Below are 23,994 nucleotides of genomic sequence, written 5' to 3' on the forward strand. Positions count from 1 at the left end.
TGTGGAATCCATCATTGGACATTTTTAAGAGCAGGTTGGACAAACACCTATAAGGGATGGTCTAGATAATACTTAGTCCTGCCTTGAGTGTAGGTGAGAGGTCATCTAGTCCAGTCAAGGTCCCTTCCAGTTCTATGATTCTATGAAAAACAGAAAACTCAATAATAATGGGGGATTTCAATTATCCCCATATTGCCTGGGAACGTGTCACCTCAGGACAGGACACAGAGATAAAATTTCTAGACACCATTAATGACTGTTCCTTGGAGCAGCTAGTCCTGGAACCCACAGGGGGAGAGGCAATTCTTGATTTCTTTCTAAGTGGCGCACATGATCTTGTACAAGTGGTGACTGTAGCTCAACCGCTCAGCATTAGCGACCATAGTGTATTTAAATTGACCATCCTGTGGGGGTGAGCAAAAATACCACAGCAGCATTTAACTTGAAAAAGGGGAATTACACGAAAAAGAGGAGGCTAGTTAAAACGGTAATTAAAAAGAACGGTCACAAGAGTGAAATGCCTACAAGCTGCATGGAAACTTTTAAAAACACCGTAACAGAGACACAACTTAAATGTATACCCCTAATTAAAGACCAAAAACAAACAAAAAAATCCACCCTGGCTAAACAACAGAATAAAAGAGACTGTAAGAGACAAAAAAGCATCCTTTTAAAATTTGGAAGTCAAATCCTACTGAGGAACATAGAAAGGATAAACTTTGGCAAGTCAAGTGTAGAAGTATAATTAAGCAGGCCAAAACAGAATTTGAAGAGCAACTACCAAAAGACACAAAAACTAACACCAAACAAATCTGTAAGTACATCAGAAGCAGGTAGCCTGCCAAACAATCAATGGGCTCACTGGACAATTGAGGTGTGAAAGAAGCACTCAAGGGAGACAAAGTCATTGTGGAGAAGTTAAATGAATTCTTTGCAGCAGTCTTCACTGCAGAGGATGTGAGGGAGAGTCCCAACTGGAGCCATTCTTTTTAGGTGACAAATCTGAGGAACTGTCCCAGATTAAGGGGTCAATAGAGGAGGTTTTGGAACAAATAGTTAGTTTAAATATTAATATGTCACTAGGACCAGATGGTATCACCCAAGGGTTCTGAAGGAACTCAAATATGAGGGTGCAGAACTACTAGCTGTAGTATGTAACCCTTCTCTTAAATTAGCCTCTGTACCAGATGACCGACGGGTAGCTAATGTAACGCTGATTTTTAAAAAGGCTCCAGAGGCGATCCCGACAATTACAGGCCAGTGAGCCTAATTTCAGTACCAGCCAAATTGGTTGAAACTATAGTAAAGAACATAATTATCAGACACAGAGATGAACACGATTTGTTGGGGAGGAGTCAACATGGCTCTTGTAAAGAGAAATCATGCCTCACCAATCTATTAGAATTCTTTGAGGGAGTCAACAAACATGTGGACAAGGGGGATCTGGTGGATATAGTGTACTTAAACAGGGTCCCTCACTAAAGGATTTTAAGCAAAATAAGGAGTCAAGGGGTAAGAGGGAAGGTTCTCTCATGGATTGGTAACTGGTTAAAAAATAGGAAACAAAGGGTAGTTTAATAAAGATAAATGCAAAGTGATCCACTTAGGAAGGAACAATCAGTTTCACGCATACAGAATGGGAAGAGATGGTCTAGGAAGGAGTATGGCAGAAAGGGATCTAGGGGTTATAGTGGACCACAAGCTAAATATGAGTCAACAGTGTGATGCTGTTGCAAAAAAAGCAAACATGATTCTGGGATGTATTAACAGGTGTGTTGTAAGCAAGACATGAGAAGTCATTCTTCCGCTCTACGATGCGCTGGTTAGGCCTCAACTAGAGTATTGTGTCCAGTTCTGGGCACCCATTTCAAGAAAGATGTGGAGAAATTGGAGAGGGTCCAGAGAAGAGCAACAAGAATGATTAAAGGTCTTGAGAACATGACCTATGAAGGAAGGCTGAAAGAATTGGGTTTGTTTAGTTTGGAAAAGAGAAGACTGAGAGGGGACATAAAAGCAGTTTTCAGGTATCTAAAAGGGTGTCATAAGGAGGAGGGAGAAAACTTGTTCACCTTAGCCTCTAAGATGGAACAAGAAGCAATGGGCTTAAACTGCAGCAAGGGAGGTTTAGGTTGGACATTAGGAAAAAGTTCCTAACTGTCAGGGTGGTTAAACATTGGAATAAACTGCCTAGGGAGGTTGTGGAATCTCCATCTCTGGAGATATTTAAGAGTAGGTTAGATAAATGTCTATCAGGGATGGTCTAGACAGTATATGGTCCTGCCATGAGGGCAGGGGACTGGACTCGATGACCTCTTGAGGTCCCTTCCAGTCCTAGAGTCTATGAATTTAAGAATCTACGAATAAATTATCAGTTTTCACAGTGGAAAAAGGTAAAAAGCAGGGTCCCCCATGGCTCTGTACTGGGACCAGTGCCATTTCAACAATCATACACGATCTGGAAAAAGGGGAAACAGTGAGGTAGCAAAATTCACGGACAATACCAAATTACTCTAGATAGTTAAGTCCAAAGCGGACTGTGAAGAATTACAAATGGTTCTCACAAAACTGGGTAACTGGGCAACAAACTGGCAGATGAAATTCAATCTTGATCAATGCAAAGTAATGCACATTGGAAAACATAATCCCAACTCTACATACAAAATGATGGGGTCTAAATTAGCTGTTACATCTCAATAGAGAGATCTTGGAATCATCGTGGATAGTTCTCTGAAAAGATCTGCTCAATGTGCAGTGGCAGTCAAAAAAGCGAACAGAATGTTAGGAACCGTTAGGAAAGGGATAGATAATAAGGCAGTAAATAACATAATGCCACTATGTAAATCCATGGTACGTTCACATCTTGAATACTGCGTGCAGTTCTGGTCACCCCATCTAAAAAAAAAAAAGATGTATGAGAACTGGAAAAGGTTCAGAAAAGGGCAACAAAAAATGATTAGGGGTTTGGATCAGCTTCCCTATGAGGAGAGATTTAAAAGATGAAAATATTCAGCTCGGAAAAGAGACGACTAAGGGGGGATATGATTGAGGTCTATAAAACCATGACTGTGTCGAGAAAGTGAAATGGGAAGTGTTATTTACCCATGACATAACACAAGAACTAGGGGTCACCAAATGAAATTAACAGGCAGCAGGTTTAAAACAAACAAAAGGAAGTATTTCTTCACACAACGCACAATCAACCTGTGGAACTCGAAGCCAGGGGATGTTGTGAAGGCCAAAAGTGTAACTGGGTTTAAAAAAGTTCATGAAGGACGGACCCATCAATGGCTATTGCCAAGATAGTCAAGGACGCAACCCCATGCTCTGGGTGTCCCTAGGCCTCTGACTGCCAGAAAGTGAGAGTGGGTGACAGGCTGGGATCACTTGATAATTGTCCTGATCGGTTCACTCCCTCTGAAGTACTTGGCACTGACCCAGTATGGCCGTTCCTGTGTTCTCGTGGATTAAGAACTGGCATAGAATGAGGGTGTTCCTAGTGGAGTTCCACAGGGATCCGTACTAGTTCTGATGCTGTTTAACATTTCCATCCGTGATCTGGAAGGAACTATGGAAACCACTGCAGCGACACAAAGCTTGGCAGAGTGGTGAAGGACGACGAGGCAGGGCAGTCACAGAGGATCGCTTGGTAAACTGAGCTCATTCCAACAAAATGCATTTTAATACAACCCAATGCAAGGTCATACATCTAGGGACAAGAAACGCAGGCCAGACGTACAGAATGGGGACTGGATCCTGGAAAACAGGGACCCTGAAAAGGATTTAGGGGTCACAGTGGGAAAGCAATTCAACATGAGCTCCCAGCGTGATGCACTGGGAAAAAGGCCTAATCCGATCCTTGGATGTACACACAGGGAAGTAGTGACTTTGAGGAGGAAGGTGATGTTTCCACTGTATGTGGCATTGGTGAGGCCAGTAATGGAATCCTGCATCCAGTTCTGAGGTCCACATTTTAAAAAGGAGGTTGAAAAATCAGAGGGTGCAGAGAAGAGAGACAAATTATCCAAGGGCTGGGGAAAATGCCTTACAGTGAGACTGGAAGAGCTCAATCTGGTTAGCTTATCAAAACGAAGAGTGAGAGGAGACTTGATGACGGTGTCTAAGGAGAAAATACTGGTACTAACGGGCTCTCCAATCAAGCAGAGAAAGGCAGAACAAAAAGCCAATGGCTGGACGCTGAAATCAGACAAATTAAAATTGGAAATCAGGCTCCAATTACTTTTACCAGTGAGGGTGACAGACCACTGAACTACAACAGGAATCGGTGGAGTCTCCATCTCTTGGAGCTGCAAGACTGAATGTCTCTTTCGAAGAGATCTGCTCAGCTCCTCTTGTGGCAGGAATCACTGGGTGAGGTGCTCAGGCCTGAGGTATGCAAGAGATCAGATCAGACAATCATAATGGCCTCTTCTGGCCTCAAAGATCTGTGTATCTATGAGACAGCTGCAAAAAGGCCAGCGGAATTTTTAGCTGCAAGTTCAAAAGCCTCCTGTCCAGGGGCAGTCAGGGAACAGCCCCTCTGCATACGCTGCCCGCGCCTGGAACAAGTTCCATTCTGGTCCCTTCACAGGCAGAAGGGTCCTGAGCAGCTGGAGGGAGCGGAGATGCACAAAGGCCGTTCACGGGCTGGGGAGTGGGACTGACGATCTGGGCAGCGTGGCTCAGTGGCGGCTGGAGGGAGCACAGCTATGTGGGCGGGGGGGGGGGGGGGGGAATGCAGGTGTCTCCTGAGCAGCAAACGTCTCCCTGGGCCGAGAGCCCCATCCCTGGGGAGAGCCCTGGGGAGGGACTGCAGGGAGCTGGACTGGATGATCCAACATCTCTTCAGCCCCCCCGTCAGGAACGGCCTGTAGGAAACTCCTCCATCAGCCCTTCCCCTCACTCTGCCCCCAATCCTGATCCACCCAGAAGGCCCGGGGGGGAGGAAGGGCACAGAGAGGGAACAAGGAGCAGCTGAGTTTTCAGTCGATTGTTTCCAATTCAGGCGCTTTGCTTCTCAGGCCCCACTCAGTGCAAAGCACACAAGCTGCCAGAGATGGGTGCAGCGCTGGCACCCGCCCAGCGCATCGTGCGGCTGTCACCCTGAAGGGGAAGAGGAGAGCTGGGTGGGGCCTGAGGTGTTTAGGTGTCAGTCCTGCCTCTTGGGCTCAGGGATCAAATCAGCGACTCAGTAAAGACAAATGAGCTCAGGAGGTTTGTCCCTACTGCCCATTTCTACACATCCCCAAGCCATCCCGCCACAGCACTGCCAGCTCTCTGCTCAAACACTGCAGGGCCAGGGCTCAGCGGTATCACGGGAGGGAGCCCAAGCCTGGAGCCTGCAGACCAGGAGCAAGATGCAGGAGTAGAGCTGCAACAGGAAAGGCAGTACAGGGTTGGGGCAGCCACTAGGCAATCAGCGCCTCGCATTCTCCTAAGGTCTCGTAATCTGTAAAGGGTTAAAAGATTAAACAGACAGACTTGGTTCTCCCCACTTCCCGCCCCACCTCCAGTGAAAGAACCAAGGACAAAGGTGCGGCTAAGTTTTCTGGGCTTTTAGTTTGAAAAAGTATTGATTGAAAGTGTACAACAGAGCGAGGTGCAACGGTGGCACCCGAGCCAGATTGTTCCACAAATAAAAACAGAACGGGCCTTAAATAAAGGGGGCGCAGATTAAAAAACCTCAACAGTGAAAAAATTCTTCCCCTCCAAACAGAATAGTCACAGGCACAAAAAATGGCGACACCTACATGGAGACAATGTTGGGATGTCCATCCTCTAACCACTAATGCGCTACTCACCTCCGCCGAGGCTCCCGTGTCCGCGGATCTGCAGCCAGCCCCGCTCGGCACCTTTGCTGTTGGCTCACTCTTTGGAATGGTTACAAATGAACAACATGACATGCCCTGGCTAACCCACCCACCCTGTCCAGGACACGGGCAAACGAGGCCTCTGCTAAGGCTAAAAAAAAAAAGGACGAGACTTTGGAGTCTCGAGTTCAGCTTGTTTAAGAAACGAGTCTGGGGAGCGCACGACAAGTCTCTGGGCCAGGCCTGCTAGTCCCGCTTGGCCTTCTTGCTGCTGTCGCTGCCGTTCTCCTCCCCCGCTGCCTGGGGCTCTGCCAGTTTCCGTTTGCCACTGTCGGTGTGGGCTTGCGTGGAGCGTGGGTTGAAGCAGATAATGATGCAGGTCATGTTATCGCAGCCGGTGCCGTCCCCTGAGGTGTCGGGAGCCAAGCACTGATCCAGGAGCTGAGAGGGAACAGGACAAGTTAATGGCACACAGGGAGCAGCCAGTAGGACGCCAACCTCACATGCAGCGGAGCAGCCCAAGGGAGCCGCTCGCTGGCTGACTCCCGGCTCCGGCGCCAGGCCCAGGCTCCAGCTCCTCCCAGGCGAGGGACCAGGACAGCTTAAGGCAGTGCTCAGTGCCTTGGGAGGCCGGCAGGCAGAGCCAGCGATAGGCATGAGCAGACCAAACAATTGCTTAGCACCCCGAGCACCTCCAGGGGCCCCCTGTTCATTATTAGTATGTGTTGGGGGGCACCCCCCAAATATCCCAAGGTGCTACCACCACCTCTGCTGGCAGGGCCTTGTGCTGCTCAGCACTGCCACCTGCTGGCCGGTCAGAACAACACTAGGAAGGCAGAAACAAGGCGTCGTCCTTGTGGCACCTTAGAGACTAACAAATGTATTTGGGCATCAGCTTTCGTGGGCTAGAACCCACTTCATCAGCTGCATGGAGTGAAAAATACAGTAGCAGGTATAACTACAGAGCACATGAAAAGATGGGGGGCGTTACCTTACCAAGTGAGGGGTCAGTGTTAACAAGGCCAATTCAATCAGGATGGATGTGGCCCATTCCCAACAATCTCCCTGGACACTCAATAACAGACTTGAAAGTGGCCATTCTTCAACAAAAAGACATCAAAAACAGACTTCAACGAGAAACCGCAGAACTGGAATTAATTTACAAACTGGACACCATCAAATTAGGCCTGAATAAAGTGGCCGGGTCACTACAAAAAATAATTTCCCCTCTGTTGATACTCACACCTTCTTGTCAACTGTTGGGAATGGGCCATATCCACCCTGACTGAATTGGCCTCATTAGCCCTGACCTCTCGGTAAGGCAACTTCCATCTTTTCATGTGCTGTATATTTATATCTGCTACTGTATTTTTCACTCCATGCAGCTGATGAAGTGCGTTATAGCCCACAGAAGCTTTATGCCCAAATAAATTTGTTAGTCTCTAAAGTGCCAACAGGACTCCACGTTGTTTTTGCTGATACAGACTAACATGGCTACCCCTCTGAAACTAGGAGGGCAGATGAAGTTGTTGGGTCCGTATGGATTTTGCCACCACCCAGCAATGAGCGGGCCCCAGATTCCTGCCCCAGTAACTCTCCCTCCAGGGAGTCACTGCCCAGCGAGCTGGGGAAGCCCATCCAGCGAAGGGCAGCGGGAGTCAGGCTGCTTACCTCTTCTACTATGGAGGAGAGAGGCCTCAGGTCTCCGTTCTCATCCTTCTGGCTGATCTTGGCCTGGATGAAATCCACCACTTCCTGGCTGCTCATCACATTCCTGCCAGCAGAGCGGGTGATGGATCAGAGCAGCTGGCAGGGCAAGGGAAGAGTGCCCTGCAGCTGACGGCAGGGAGGCCTGGTTCTGCTGGTCCCCCGCCCCCCCCCCCCGGCTGTGCTAGGGAGGAGAGCGCTGGCTCGCTGAATGGGAGGGGCAGGGTGTGCACCAAGGCAGATGTTAAAGGAGATCCCCTTGTTCAGGGGCCATGGGCACCGTGGAACTGGAGGAATTGGGCTCTCAGCGCGCTGCCCAGGGAATGGCGCCCCACTGGGGACAGCCTGCCTCGGGCTCTTTGATGCGCTATCCAGGAGGCCTCTAACCCTTACTGAGGTGTCACGGGGATATGCGCCTGGCCTGCTGCCCCGTGCGAAGGCTGGGGCAGGAGCCATCCCACAGGGGCTTCTGCTCCTCTGGTGCTCACCAGATTCCATCGCATGCGATAACCATGAAGTCGTGTTCCTCGTTTATCGTCAGCACCTTGATGTCGGGTAAGGCTGAGATCATCTGCTCTTCCGGGGGCAGGTTCTTGTTCCGTTTGTAGAAGTGGTCGCCTGGCAAGAGAGGGGAAGGTCAGTGCTGGCACAGTCTCCTCCTGCTACACTGCCCTGACTGCTGGGGAGGGGCTGCCCACAGCCTGAGCCAGCACACCCGCAGGCAGGAGGGGACAACCTCCCCCGTCGCAGATTGAGGTCTGTGTTTGAGTTGGAGCATGGGGCCAGCTCAGCACAGCCTGGCACTTAAGCTGCTACAACACTGAAGAGGAGAGAGAACCCCAAAATAGTGTGTCCCCAGCCCAGCCACACATCTCCCCACCGCCTGTGCTTTTAGGAGCACAAACACAGGCACTGCCCATGCGCACCAGACCAGGGTCCATTTAGTCCAGTGTCCTATCTCCGACAGGGGCCAGCACCAGCTCCTTCAGGGCCTGCCCCAGGGGAAGGTTCCCCCAGACCCAGTAGTTAGAGGCTCATGCTCTGGGCAGGAGGGTTCATGGCCAGTTCAGAACTCTGATATGAGGGTTAGTATTTCCTCTAATTCTGGATATTCCCCATTCCTGTAGAAACATCTAACTTCTCGCTGAATCCTGCTAGGCTCTTAGCCTCAGTTATGTCATGTGACAGTTCTCCACAGGCCCCTTGTGCGAAAATATTTCCTGGGATCAGTTTTATTTTTCTGCCTTTCAGTGTCCCCATCATTTAAACAGACACTTCTGAGCTCCCTTCTCTCGACCGTGCACTGCATGTCCCTTCTCATTCATCTCCGTTCCAAGGGGACAAACCCCTCTGCACAGAGGAGTTTTCCCAAGTCCTTGACCGTTCTTGCTGCCCTTCTCTAGCCCCTCTAGTTGTGCAACACCCTGTTTAAGAGGGTGATGAGAACTCCACATTGTGTTCAGATGAGCCCACACCACTGATTAGGGAAAACACCACCCCATGCCTTATACATCCCAATATCTTGTTTGCTTTTCTCACCACTCCTGGCTGATGTACCTACCATGCCTTGGGCCCCATCTAAATCATCCATCTCTCACAAACCCACCATGAAGCAGGCAGTCTGCGTGCACATGCCATCCCCCAGGCTGCAGGGTGCCCTGGCCTGCCTCCTGGATTCACTCACCGATTGCCCTGGAGAGGTTGAGACCCCCGTTCACTCTCCCATCCATGGTGACCTTGCCGCCGGCGTTCTTTATCCTCGCCAACTCCAGCTCATCCTCCGGCTTGTGGTCATAGGACATGTCCACAGCTTTGCCGCCCTCCGACACCACGCAGCGAGAGTCTCCAGCATTGGCTACGATCAGCTGTTTCCCCCGGATAAGGGCTACCACGGCAGTCGTCCCGCTGTCAGAGCCAGGCTGAGAGGCAAGGGGTTTGGTGAGACGTCTTTCCAGAGACACAATGGCCCTAGCCCTAAAGGAACTATTCAGGGAGAGAAGGTACGAACCAGCCCCAGGAGCGCTTACGGGACATCAGATGTACCAGACCTCCCCACTCAGGAGGTGCCGGGCCCAAAGAGGGGGCCACCGCAGGAGGCGGGGGAAGGGGTGTGAAAGGAACAGAGCATGGGTATGTTTTCCCAGGAGTGGGACATCTCCTCTCCCCTCAGAGACAAAACACTGTCCTAGGAACACCAGTGAGCTCAACAGCATGGCCTGCAGCTGTCCTCTCCTTTCATATGAAGGGACAAGCTGCAGCGACTCCAGCCTCAGCCTGCCCCAAGCAGGGGCTGCACTGCATTGTAGTGGAAAGGATGGAGGCTTCTGCCGTCTCCATTTCACTGCACCTCGCTGCAGCCCTAGGCCTCCCGCCCAGCTGCCAATGCCGTCCTCAGCTGGCTGGCTGGCGAGCTGCTAATTACTAGCGTTTGCTGTGTGCACACAGGTGAGACACACAGCCGGGCTGGCGGCTCCTGAAGGAACTGCCGTGCTGTTCTGTGGTACGTTCTGGGCAGAGCTCCGACCAGATAAGCTAGCAGGGGAATCTCCCTTTGCAGCTTCTCCCCTGCTGCCCCACAGCCCAGACCCCATTCCAAACCCTCCACCGCCTCCGGGTGGGAAGACCCTGTTTCAGGCGAGCTGTGTAGGAAATCCATGGGCTGCAGAGCAGACAGCCTCCATGGCCAAGGGGCGTTCTCCAGCTCCCAAGTGGCCCGCGGGTGCTCCCCGGCACAGGACTAACAAAGAACCTAGAGAAGGCAGAAATGGGATGTGCACCTCCTCTTTCCCCTCCATGCCTGGTAACATCATCTCTTCCTCTTCGTCCTCATCCTCCTCAGCCTCTTCTGTGTCATCTTCATCCTCTTCATTCTCTGCCTCCTCACTGCTGTAGCCATCCTCATCCTCACTGCACTCCTACAGAAACGAGAGACGCCATCAGAGAGCAGGAGTGCCCGGATCTGAGGGCACAACCCCTCCGGGAGGATGGACGAGATGAGCTCAGCAAGAGGGAGCCGATGACCCACCAGGTCTTTTCTCTCTCTGGTGCGTATGATCTGGGCAGCAGGGAGCAGCTCCCAGCTCATGCACTGGCCAGACCATAGTGTCTGCAGCACCCTCCCTCCACAGGCCCACGGCAAGGCGGTGCGGACGCAGGCATCAGCCTGTAAATCCCACCTCGACGGCAGGCCTGGGGTGGCCCGATGCTGTCACAGCCCTTAAAGAATGTGGAGAGAGAGACATTCCCCACCCCAGGAAAGGCAGCTGCCTCAGAGCTCTGGTGCCTACCTCACTGTCCTCCTCCTCTTCGGCCTCATCTGACTCGTCCTCACTGTCTTCAAAAAATTTGGACTTGGCCGTGCCCTGGGGCTTTCCAGTGGAGGAGCAGGAGGGCCCCGCCTCCCCTGTGGAGGAGGTGACCGTCTCTTCGCCCCTGCCCACTTCGGCCTGCTTTGCAGCACAGCTGTTGCCCCCAGCGTCGGCTCCGTCCGAGGTGGAGGAAATGCCCGTGGCCTCGTCGTCTGGCTTCCCATTCTTCCTCTCCCTGTGCTCGGCCAGCTCCCCTGGGCTGGTCTCTCCATTCACGCTCGCCTCCCCACCATGTTCCTGGCCCGTCTCCCCGGCCGGAGGGAGTGGCTTGTTTCTGAGGTTCTTGATGCAGTTCTGTCCATAGCGGGTCAGCAGCTCCTCTATGGTCATTGTGGCTTCTTCATGCAGAAGAGCCGCTTCCTCATTGTCCACTGCAAGAGAGAGGGAAAGTCAGAGCAGGAAACGCCGCCGTGGGGTGGCAGCAGCACAGGTTTGGCTCCAAGCTGCACTAGCCAAGAGATGCCCGGTGTCCCCGCAGTGCCCGCACTGTGCTGGGCATTCCACGCACACACACGGGGAGACAGCTGCCCCCACCCAGCTCCCAGACCAAGCAGTGGGGAGGGTGACCATCGCACTCACACAGCTGGGCTCTATGGACACACAGCAGCCAGCTCTCAGCCGCTAAGCCTGGCCGATGCTCGCTGGCCATCATGGACACAGTGGCCACCAAGGAGGGATGTGAAGGGCCTTCCAGATTAGCCAATGGAAGCTCAGCTCGAGGTGCTGGGGTGGGAACAGCTGATGCTGGCCAAGTATTTGGGTTTTGTTTGAAGGTCTGGGCTTGCGGGGGCCCCTGGTGATGCCGAGTGCTGGGACACTGGCTGGTCTGTTTTCTTGCACAGATCAGACACCACAAACGAGAAAGGCTAAGCTTCTCAAGGGCCAAGTCGCTCCGCAGGGCTCTGGCACGGGTCGCTCGCCCACCTGAAAGCCAGGCGCTGGGGCCATGGGGAAACATGTAACGCTAAGGCACACCCTTCCCAAACACCAAACCGGGGCCAGCAGTTCAAGGGAGAATCTTGCTGCTTCCCTGAAGCTGCCTTTTTGCTAGTTTTTCCTTTACTAGTCAGCTCAAAGATGGGAAGTGAAATGACTCTACCCAGAGTGCTGTCAGACGCAGAGAGCAAACTAAAGGGCTTTCCCTCCCAGGTTTAGGAACCCGGGTGTCCCCGGCACTCGCAGAGAAATGCCAGGGTCCAGTGCGGGTGCCCCTTTACGTTCACTCGAAGGCTGGCAGCAAGTAATTCTCGTTTCCTGGTCAGGGCTTTGCTCCTTGCCCTACCAGACATGCTCAGGTGGGAAAGCACATCTGCTTCTTTGAATGAAAAAGGTAGAGTCTTGGGCCAGAGTCACCTTGGGGGGGGAGTTCACCTCCGTCCCACCACTTGTCCGTCCGTCCATGACCCCCCCACCCCACCCTGGAGCTGCGAGCTTGGGACGCTGCTGCCCATTTCACTGACACCACATCTCAGCTCAGACCAGCATTGCTATGGCCCAGAAAGCTCGAACCCTTGGCTGGAGCAGGGCACCTCTGCAGATACGCCCAAGGGAGGGGCCCAAGGAAGGTGTGTGTCAGTTAAACGAGCAAACTTGCCAAAACAACTCCGACTCCCCCATGCCAGCCCGGAGGCGCCTCGCGGAGAGCGCTAAGTTAGCGCCCGCTGCACTTGGTTTAACTGGCTCCTTTAAAGAGCAAACTCTTCCCTAGCACAGCCACTGCCCTGCCCCTCCCACGGCTGGCGGGCAGCGCCTCCGTGCTCAGCCTCAGATACTGGCTGGGCACATGCTTCACTCACCATCATCTTCATCAGCCACTTTCTCTTTCTCCTCTTCGTCATCCTGGGGCCGCCCAGCGATCTGAGCGAGCTCCTTAATCACCTCCTCTGTGGTCAGCTTGGCATCGATGGCCAGAAAGGCGTCCTCCAGGGCCTACGGACAAACACACAGCATGGGGGCTGCATGCTGTTCAGGGGAGCGCCCGCCCGCCCACCCTCCCCTCTCTCAGCAGCACTGGGATCCCAACACGTCCCCAGCCCCTTCAGGAGAATCACTGAGGTGACTGGCCAGGTTTGCCAGAGAGCGCATGGGGCAGATGGGATGGCACTGGGGAGGGTCAGCATGGGGAACAACCATGCTCATTCCTATAGGTCACTGGCTTCGCCAGACTGGTCTGCATTCAGGACATGCCGCCTAATGCCGTGTTCTCCGAGAGCGCCACTCTGCCATCGCTGTGAGTCTCAAGGGGCTGCATTTCTCTCACCTACACTGCTGCCCTTCAGTCCGATTCCTACATTGCTCCAGGAGGAGACTGAAAACCAGGGCAGCTCTGTGGGGATATGGAGAGCAGAGAGGGGGACTCTCTATAGGGAACACAAGGCATGAGCCAGAAATGAGCACTGCCGCTCAGTAACTTCAAGGGAACTAAAGAAGGGAGGAGGAACAGCTAAACAACGAGGCCAACAGCTAGTGAGCAGAAGACCCAAGGTGGAAAAAGGAAGAAAGCTTCCCTGGGAGAGTAACCAAGCCTTGGGACACCCTCCGAGGGAGGGGCTGGGCAATCCCAGAGGACACCGGGACCTGGGTGGGGACTAGACACCCAGAGAGGCCTGTTCTCCTGCCTTGGTGCCTACACTTATCCACTGCAGTGCCAGGCTCTTACCTTCTGTAGTTTACCTTCCTTGTACGCCTTCTGGTCCTTGATTATCTCCGGGAGATACTTGGCACAATATAGGGCAACCTCTTCCCCTGAAAGAGAACAGAGGCTGCTTGAAAAGCCTGCTCTCCCCAGTGGCCCTGGGCACAGAGCGAGCTGAGCTGTGACTGCCCCGAGGGAATTCTGGGGCCTCTGGCCAGGACAGAGATCAGTGCAGGAGGAGGAGACAGCAACCAGCTGCAGAGGAGAGGTCACTAGCGGGATATCTCGGGGCTTGGTGCAGGGGCCTCTGCTTTCCAAGGAGCTGCACCTCCGAGGTGGCAGGACTTGCTGCTGCCACTGGAGACCCCGTCAATATGACAAGCCCTGGGACCCCAGCAAATCTCCAAGGCTTTTCACCCTTCACTGGGGCTGGCCAGGTTCCAAGGGACTCCATTGTTCTCAGGCCAGTCCCACCTGGAGAGCCGAGCTTTGATACTGCAGCAGAGGAAAGGGGGCTTCTGCTCAATGCAGATAACCTGGGACGTGCTGTGTTTCCAGCACGCAGGGGGCAGCCAGTGAGTGTTCCCATACAGGAGCGCCTGCCCCAGCGCAAGAGGAAGGAGACGCTTCAATTAGCGAGGGAGACTATGGTCCTAAGGGGCAGAGCGGAGTCCTACTGGGAGAGGAAGGAAAGAAATGCAGGAGGCGGCGATAGGAGAAGCAAGCCACAGGCCAGACACAGAAGGAGGAGAAATTCTCTGAGTTACGTGTAACAGACCCACGGCCTGCACATGAGCATACAGATTATTTCACTCCTGAACCAACTGTTGGCTACTTGACACCACAACTCCTCCTTGGGGGAGCCTGGGGAGCCAGTGCAGCCAGGCAGACCACAGGGCCGTGGTTCAGACGACACTTCCTGACCCCTAGAGGGTGGGCCCCACCAAAGGAGAAGCCCCCAAGAGAAGACAGCACTGACCACAAACTCCTGGAGTTCAGCTCATCCAATGGGATGACCACTAAGAGGGAATATGACAGAGGTCTAGAAAATCATGCCTGGTGTGGAGAGAGTGAATAATGAGGTGTTATTTACCCTTTTCCACCCAATAAAATTAACAGGTAGCAGGATGAATACAAAACAAGAGCAAGTACCTTTTCACTTTTGCGAACAGGGGCTGCTAACAGGGAGTTTCGTAAGGGAGTTCTCCAGGTGATGGAGGAGCAATACAGCACCCTTTTGGGCGAACAGGGGGCTGCAGACGGGAGTTTGACAGAGGGAGGCTTACGATGGTTAGGAAGACCCGCAACACCTGTGCCAGCACTGCTTCTGTCTCCTCCACCTGTGCCTGTAGCCAGACAGAGCGCTTGAGCATGGATGTTTCTACCCAGATCCTGGTGTGGTTTTGCAGAGACTGTAACTTGCAATTCCCACTTACTGATATCCAGGCTGGGGGGACCATCCAATGTGAGAGGTGCCTGCTGGTGGAATCTCTCAGGCAGCAGGTGGGAGAGCTACAGGAGGAGGTGGCTAGGTTGAGGAGCATCCGAATCCACGAGCAATTCCTCGACAGTGTCCATGTGAAGACAGCTGAGGTAGCTGTCCCAGTACACAGGACTGCTGATACACCACTGGTGGAGGAGGAGATGGCTCAGGGTGGACACTGGCAGCTGGTTACTTCTGGCAGAGGGCAGTGCTCCACCCCTGCTCCGAACCCTCCTGCCGTGGTAATAGGTAACCGTTATGCTCTTCTTGATACAGGAAAGAAGGAATCACTCCCTACAGTAAAGGAGGAGAAGCCTCGTACCCCTAAGGCTGGAAAGTCTGCTGCCACCACTGCGAATAGGAAACGTAGGGTAGTGGTGGTTGGAGACTCTCTGCTGAGGGGGACGGAGGCGCCCATCTGTCGCCCTGACATTTCATCTCGGGAGGTATGCTGCCTGCCGGGGGCCCGTATCCGAGACGTTACGGAGGCATTGTCGAGGATTATCCAGCCCTCTGACTACTACCCCATGCTACTCATCCATGTGGGCACAAATGATACTGCGCAGTGTGACACTGAGCGGATCAAGAGTGACTACAGGGCTCTGGAGTACGGGTGAAGGAGTTTGGAGCGCAGGTGGTATTCTCTTCGATTCTTCCTGTCAAAGGTAGGGGCCCGGGCAGAGACAGATGCATCATGGAGGTGAATGCCTGGCTGAGAAGATGGTGTCGCCAGGAGGGCTTTGGCTTCCTAGACCACGGGATGCTATTCGAGGAAGGACTGCTAGGCAGAGATGGCGTTCACCTTTCGAGGAGAGGAAAGACCCTATTTGGACACAGACTGGCTAACCTAATGAGGAGGGCTTTAAACTAGGTTCGACGGGGACAGGTGAGCAAAGCCCACAGGTAAGTGGGGAATATGGAGACCGGGGAGATGGGTCGGAAACAAGAGGGAGTGTGGGCTACATTGTCAGAGAGAAAGGAGGGTCAGGACAAAACTGGGAGGAAAGATCAAACCAGTATCTTAGATGCCTATATACAAATGCGAGAAGTATGGGGAATAAGCAGGAAGAACTGGAAGTGCTAATAAATAAATACAACTATGACATTGTTGGCATCACTGAAACTTGGTGGGATAATACACATGATTGGAATGTTGGTGTGGATGGGTACAGCTTGCTCAGGAAGGATAGACAGGGGAAAAAGGGAGGAGGTGTTGCCTTATATATTAAAAATGTACACACTTGGACTGAGGTAGAGATGGACATAGGAGACGGAAGTGTTGAGAGTCTCTGGGTTAGGCTAAAAGGGGTAAAAAACAAGGGAGATGTCATGCTAGGAGTCTACTACAGGCCACCTAACCAGGTGGAAGAGGTGGATGAGGCTTTTTTTAAGCAACTAACAAAATCATCCAAAGCCCAAGATTTGGTGGTGATGGGGGACTTCAACTATCCGGATATATGTTGGGAAAATAACAGCGGGGCACAGACTATCCAACAAATTCTTGGACTGCATTGGAGACAACTTTTTATTTCAGAAGGTTGAAAAAGCTACTGGGGGGAAGCTGTTCTAGACTTGATTTTAACAAATAGAGAGGAACTCGTTGAGAATTTGAAAGTAGAAGGCAGCCTGGGTGAAAGTGATCATGAAATCAGAGTTTGCAATTCTAAGGAAGGGTAGAAGGGAGAACAGCAAAATAGAGACAATGGATTTCAGGAAGGCAGATTTTGGTAAGCTCAGAGAGCTGATAGGTAAGGTCCCATGGGAATCAAGACTGAGGGGAAAAACAACTGAGGAGAGTTGGCAGTTTTTCAAAGGGACACTATTAAGGGCCCAAAAGCAAGCTATTCCGCTGGTTAGGAAAGATAGAAAATGTGGCAAAAGACCACCTTGGCTTAACCATGAGATCTTGCATGATCTAAAAAATAAAAAGGAGTCATATAAAAAATGGAAACTAGGACAGATTACAAAGGATGAATATAGGCAAACAACATAGGAATGCAGGGGCAAGATTAGAAAGGCAAAGGCACAAAATGAGCTCAAACTAGCTACGGGAATAAAGGGAAACAAGAAGACTTTTTATCAATACATTAGAAGCAAGAGGAAGACCAAAGACAGGGTAGGCCCACTGCTTAGTGAAGAGGGAGAAACAGTAACAGGAAACTTGGAAATGGCAGAGATGCTTAATGACTTCTTTGTTTCGGTCTTCACCGAGAAGTCTGAAGGAATGCCTAACATAGTGAATGCTAATGGGAAGGGGGTAGGTTTAGCAGATAAAATAAAAAAAGAACAAGTTAAAAATCACTTAGAAAAGTTAGATGCCTGCAAGTCACCCGGGCCTGATGAAATGCATCCTAGAATACTCAAGGAGCTAATAGAGGAGGTATCTGAGCCTCTAGCTATTATCTTTGGAAAGTCATGGGAGACGGGAGAGATTCCAGAAGACTGGAAAAGGGCAAATATAGTGCCCATCTATAAAAAGGGAAATAAAAACAACCCAAGAAACTACAGACCAGTTAGTTTAACTTCTGTGCCAGGGAATATAATGGAGCAAGTAATTAAGGAAATCATCTGCAAACAGTTGGAAGGTGGTAAGGTGATAGGGAACAGCCAGCATGGATTTGTGAAGAACAAATCATGTCAAACCAATCTGATAGCTTTCTTTGATAGGATAACGAGTCTTGTGGATAAGGGTGAAGCTGTGGATGTGGTATACCTAGACTTTAGTAAGGCATTTGATACGGTCTCGCGTGATATTCTTATCGATAAACTAGGCAAATACAATTTAGATGGGGCTACTATAAGATGGGTGCATAACTGGCTGGATAACCGTACTCAGAGAGTTGTTATTAATGGTTCCCAATCCTGCTGGAAAGGCATAACGAGTGGGGTACCGCAGGGGTCTGTTTTGGGACCGGCGCTGTTCAATATCTTCATCAACGACTTAGATATTGGCATAGAAAGTACGCTTATTAAGTTTGCGGATGATACCAAACTGGGAGGGATTGCAACTGCTTTGGAGGACAGGGTCATAATTCAAAATGATCTGGACAAATTGGAGAAATGGGCTGAGTTAAACAGGATGAAGTTTAACAAAGACAAATGCAAAGTGCTCCACTTAGGAAGAAAAAATCAGTTTCACACATACAGAATGGGAAGAGACTGTCTAGGAAGGAGTACGGCAGAAAGGGATCTAGGGGTTATAGTGGACCACAAGCTAAATATGAGTCAACAGTGTGATGCTGTTGCAAAAAAAGCAAACATGATTCTGGGATGTATTAACAGGTGTGTTGTGAGCAAGACACGAGAAGTCATTCTTCCGCTCTACTCTGCTCTGGTTAGGCCTCAGCTGGAGTATTGTGTCCAGTTCTGGGCGCCGCATTTTAAAAAAGATGTGGAGAAATTGGAGCGGGTCGAGAGAAGAGCAACAAGAATGATTAAAGGTCTTGAGAACATGACCTATGAAGGAAGGCTGAAAGAATTGGGTTTGTTTAGTTTGGAAAAGAGAAGACTGAGAGGGGACATGATAGCAGTTTTCAGGTATTTAAAAGGGTGTCATAAGGAGGAGGGAGAAAACTTGTTCACCTTAGCCTCTAAGGATAGAACAAGAAGCAATGGGTTTAAACTGCAGCAAGGGAGGTCTAGGTTGGACATTAGGAAAAAGTTCCTAACTGTCAGGGTGGTTAAACACTGGAATAAATTGCCTCGGGAGGTTGTGGAATCTCCATCTCTGGAGATATTTAAGAGTAGGTTAGATAAATATCTATCAGGGATGGTCTAGACAGTATTTGGTCCTGCCATGCGGGCAGGGGACTGGACTCGATGACCTCTCGAGGTCCCTTCCAGTCCTAGAATCTATGAATCTATAATCACACAATGCACAATTCACCTGTGGAACTCATTGCCAGTGATGTTGTGATGGCCAAAGTAGAACTGGGCTCAAAAAAAAAAAGAACTAGTGAAGTTCATGAGGGATAGGTTCATCAATGGCTATTAGCCAAGATGGTCAGGGAAACAACCCAATCCTTGGGGCAACCCTAAAGTTCTGACTACCAGAAGCCAGCAGGGGAAGACAGGGTGGATCACTAACTACCTTGTTATGTGCATTACCCATGAAGCTCCATGCACAACTGTCAGAGACAGGCTACTGTGCCAGAGGGACAATGGTCTGACCCTGCATGGCCGTTCTTACATAATATAATTAATGCAAATCAACATAGGTTTATGGAAAACAGATCCTGTCAAACTAACGTGCTATCTATTGTTGATGAAATGACACATTTGGCTGATAGAGGTCTTAGTGTTGATGTAACAGACTTAGATTTCTGTGAGGTGTTTGACTTGTTACCACAACATTTTTATTAAAAAAGGAAAGGTTAAGGGGTGACTTGATCCCAGTCTATACGTACATACATGGGGAACAGCTATTTGATATCGGAGGGAGTCATCAATCTAGCAGGCAAAGGTGTAATGGCCCAATGTCTGGAAACTGAAGCTGGACAAATTCAGACCAGAAATAAGATTCAACTACTTAAAAAAAAAAAAAACACTGAGGGTAACTAAGCACTGGCATAACTTATCCTCCATCACTGGCAATTTTTAAATCAAGACTGGATAGTTTCCTAAAAGTCTCTGCTCTAGTTCAAATAGGAATTAAGACAAGGATTACTATGGCGTGTGTTACACCAGAGGTCAGAGAAATGATCACAGAGGTTCCTCCCGGCTTTATGGTCTATAAATCTCTGGTTCCTAACCTAGGAGAACAGTGGAGGAGAGAGTCACTCTAAAACACCCTGGTAGGACCTAGAGAGACAAGGAGGCGGGAGCACGGAAAGGCATACTGGGCTTATTCGGCCAGACAAACTCAAATGTTTTATCAGGTGGAAAGCGATTTGCGGATCTCGAATCACCCTAAATTGTGAACATCAGTAACTGCTAGTGGCTGTACCCCCTCAATCCAAGGGGCTATCTCCATCTCCTCTGGCTGCTTCCTCCAACCCACCAGCATCACCTCAGACTGGTCTAGGATGAATCTCATCTGCACTCCAATCTCAATACTACAACACCCTTCTCTCTGGCTTTGACAAATACAGTCTTGTCTCGCTCAGACCCATTCAGAATGCTGCTGCAAAGATCACTGTCCTAGCCGGGGTGCTCTGACTAGGTAACCCCTCTCTTCGCATTCCTCCATTGGTCCCCCTCCACCTTCTCTACTGTACCTAACATAAGCTAACTGTCTTCACTCTCAAGGCCCTTCATGCCCTGTCCCCACCAACCGTCCTCTCTCATTCATTAGAGAAAGGCTGCCTCCTGCCTCCAACTGGCCCGTGGTGCCAGCCTCAACTGCCCCCTTGGTACATTTTCGAGCCTTCTCCCCTGCTGCCCACATGCCTGAGAGGAGCTCCCTGCAAACACCCACAAAGCTGCCTTGTTCGCCTCTTTCAACACCCTCTGCTGCCATGAACCTTCCAAAAAACTGACAACCGCCAGGCTGCTGGTGTGCAGAGACCCCTGCCCCTCCTGCTCACCAATGCTGTCTCTCTGTTCCCTTGTAGCCCCGTCTGGCTGTGTCCTTCTTGTCCTGACTTCAACTGTAAGCTATTTGGGGCAGGAGTCATCTTTTTGTCCCATGTGTGCAAACCGCCTAGCACAGGGGTGCTGGCAATGACGGAGGCTTGTAGCTGCTATGGTAACACGAGCCAATACTACTAACAACATGAAACTCAATGACCTATCGTGGGGAGGTTGAGAATTCCAGGGTTTGGTTTCAAAGTGAGCACCCTGCTGGGCTTGCAGTTACGATGGGGATTCCACAGTGACCTTGGGCCAGGCAGATAGCACGTGACTTTGGACAGACATGTCCAGCACCCAAACACCACCTGAACTCAAAGGCACTTCCAAAAAGTCCTTGAGCTGTCTCTGTTCCCCTCTACCAGCCAGAGGATAACAACCCTGTCCTACCTGGCAGGGCCACTGCAAGGTGCGAGCTGCTCAGATACGATCAGGGTGGGGTGGCAAATAAATAAATGCTATTGTCTGCAGGCTCGGGCGGATGTCACTGTATTGGTTACGTTGCAAGTAGAGGTGCCAGACCATGTTTCTGCACAGAGGTGGAGTCCGAGCCACAGAAAACGTGCAGTCTGATTGGAAACCGACCCTGGACAAAATCCATCTACCTAGGCATTTACAGAAAGCTTAGTTCCATGGAGACTGTGGCCCATCTAGTACTGGCTTAGCTGGGCGTGCGGAGGGGAAGGGACTAGCTCAGCGGCATTTTGCATTGGTGACCCCTTTCACACAGCAAGCCCCTGAGTGCCACCCACCTTATACATTAAAAACACTTTAAAAATCTTTAACACTATTATAAATGCTGGAGGCGAAGTGGGGTTTGGGGGTGGCGGCGGACAGCTCGCGACCCCCTGAGGGGTCATGACCCCTGGTTTGAGAACCCCTGGACTAGCTGGAACCTAACAGGACTTTTCCATCTCTTGGACACAGGCTTCAGTCTGACGTGGGAAGTGGGGCCCAGGCAGCAGCATCAAGACAAGGACCTTCAGCTACAGTCTAGAAACTAAAGCAGGATCAAGGCCATCAACTGCAGAGCCCCCCAGAGCAGCTTGCAAACCCCAAGTCATCCCCTCACTGCAGAACTGGAAGTGCCCCTTCCTCTAGGACCTGCTCTGTGTATGAAGAAACATTCACATAAAAAAGAATCCAACACACCAGAAAAGGGCAGACAAATAAACAGTGACAAGTTTTTAAAGTGCTTGTACACAAATGCTAGAAGTCTAAATAATAAGATGGGTGAACTAGAGTGCCTTGTGATAAAGGAGGATATTGATATAATAGGCATCACAGAAACCTGGTGGAGTGGGGACAATCAATGGGACACAATCATTCTGGGGTACAAAATATATTGGAAGTACAGAACAGGTCGTGCAGGGGAAGGGGAGTGGCACTATATGTGAAAGAAAATGTGAAATCAAGTGAAGTAAAAATCTTAAGTGAATCCACATATTCCATAGAATCTCTATGGATAGTAACTTCATGCTCTAATAAGAATATAACATTAGGGATCTATTATCGACCACCTGACCAGGACAGTGATAGTGACGATGAAATGCTAAGGGAGATTAGAGAAGCTATCAAAATAAAGAACTCCATAATAGTGTGGGATTTCAATTATCCCCATATTGACTGGGAACATGTCACCTCAGGACGAAATGAAGAGACAAAATTTCTTGATCCTTTAAATGACTGCTTCTTGGAGCAGCTGGTACAGGAACCCACAAGGGGAGAGGCAATTCTTGATTTAGTCCTGAGTGGAGCGCAGGAGCTGGTCCAAGAGGTAACTATAACAGGACCACTTGGAAATAGTGACCATAATATAACAACTTTTAACGTTCCTGTGGTGGGAAGAACACCTCAACAGCCCAACACTGTAGCATTTAATTTCAGAAAGGGGAACTATGCAAAAATGAGTGGGTTAGTTAAACAGAAATTAAAAGGTACAGTGACTAGAGTGAACTCCCTGCAAGCTGCATGGACACTTTTCAAAGACACCATAATAGAGGCCCAACTTAAATGTATACCCCAAATTAAAAAACACAGTAAAAGAACTAAAAAAGAGCCACCGTGGTTTAACAACCATGTAAAAGAAGCAGTGGGAGATAAAAAGGCATCTTTTAAAAAGTGGAAGTCAAATCCTAGTGTGGCAAATAGAAAGGAGCATAAACTCTGCCAAATTAAGTGTAAAAATGTAATGAGAAAAGCCAAAGAGGAGTTTGAAGAACAGCTAGGCAAAAACTCAAAAGGTAATAATAAAATGTTTTTAAGTACATCAGAAGCAGGAAGCCTGCTAAACAACCAGTGCGGTCCCTGGACGATCAAGATACAAAAGGAGCGCTTAAAGACGATAAAGTAATTGCAGAGAAATTAAATGGATTCTTTGCTTCAGTCTTCACGGCTGAGGATGTTAGGGAGATTCCCAAACTTGAGCCGCCTGTTGTAGGTGACAAATCTGAGGAATTGTCACAGATTGAGGTGTCACTAGAGGAGGTTTTGGAATTAATTGATAAACTTAACAGTAACAAGTCACCGGGACCAGATGGCATTCACCCAAGAGTTCTGAAAGAACTCAAATGTGAAGTTGCAGAACTATTAACTAAGGTTTGTAACCTGTCCTTTAAATCAGCTTCTGTACCCAATGACTGGAAGATAGCTAATGTAACGCCAATATTTAAAAAGGGCTCTAGAGGTGATTCCGGCAATTACAGACCGGTAAGTCTAAAGTCAGTACTGGGCAAATTAGTTGAAACAATCGTAAAGAATAAAATTGTCACATACATAGAAGAACATAAATTGTTGGGCAAAAGTCAACATGGTTTCTGTAAAGGGAAATTATGTCTTACTAATCTACTAGAGTTCTTTGAAGGGGTCAACAAACATGTGGACAAAGTGGACATAGTGTACTTAGATTTCCAGAAAGCCTTTGACAAGGTCCCTCACCAAAGGCTCTTGCATAAATTAAGTTGTCATGGGATAAGAGGGAAGATCCTTTCATGGACTGAGAACTGGTTAAAAGACAGGGAACAAAGGGTAGGAATAAATGGTAAATTTTCAGAATGGAGAGGGGTAACTAGTGGTGTTCCCCAAGGGTCAGTCCTAGGACCAATCCTATTCAACTTATTCATAAATGATCTGGAGAAAGGGGTAAAAAGTGAGGTGGCAAAGTTTGCAGATGATACTAAACTGCTCAAGATAGTTAAGACCAAAGCAGACTGTGAAGAACTTCAAAAAGATCTCACAAAGCTAAGTGATTTGGCAACAAAATGGCAAATGAAATTTAATGTGGATAAATGTAAATGCCCATTGGGAAAAATAACCCCAACTATACATACAATATGATGGGGGCTAATTTAGCTACAACTAATCAGGAAAAAGATCTTGGAGTCATCGTGGATAGCTCTCTAAAGATGTCCACGCAGTGTGCAGCAG

At 49.8% G+C, this 23,994-nt stretch overlaps 1 protein-coding gene across 1 annotated transcript in view; it reads right to left on the bottom strand.

Moving 5' to 3' along the window:
- Window positions 1–5,537: 5,537 nt before the first annotated feature.
- Window positions 5,538–23,994, bottom strand: part of PPM1G (protein phosphatase, Mg2+/Mn2+ dependent 1G) — a 28,204-nt gene continuing 9,747 nt past the window's right edge. Inside the window, exons 3-10 of the mRNA XM_065590021.1 lie at window positions 13,542–13,627; window positions 12,679–12,811; window positions 10,802–11,253; window positions 10,292–10,429; window positions 9,199–9,433; window positions 8,003–8,132; window positions 7,479–7,581; window positions 5,538–6,248 (exon numbers count right to left, since the gene is read on the bottom strand). Of these exons, the coding sequence (XP_065446093.1) occupies window positions 6,054–6,248; window positions 7,479–7,581; window positions 8,003–8,132; window positions 9,199–9,433; window positions 10,292–10,429; window positions 10,802–11,253; window positions 12,679–12,811; window positions 13,542–13,627 (1,472 nt within the window). The 3' untranslated portion in view covers window positions 5,538–6,053. The remainder of the gene's footprint in view (window positions 6,249–7,478; window positions 7,582–8,002; window positions 8,133–9,198; window positions 9,434–10,291; window positions 10,430–10,801; window positions 11,254–12,678; window positions 12,812–13,541; window positions 13,628–23,994) is intronic.

Source organism: Chrysemys picta, chromosome 3, assembly GCF_011386835.1.
Source record: "Chrysemys picta bellii isolate R12L10 chromosome 3, ASM1138683v2, whole genome shotgun sequence".
Classification (NCBI taxonomy): domain Eukaryota; kingdom Metazoa; phylum Chordata; order Testudines; family Emydidae; genus Chrysemys; species Chrysemys picta.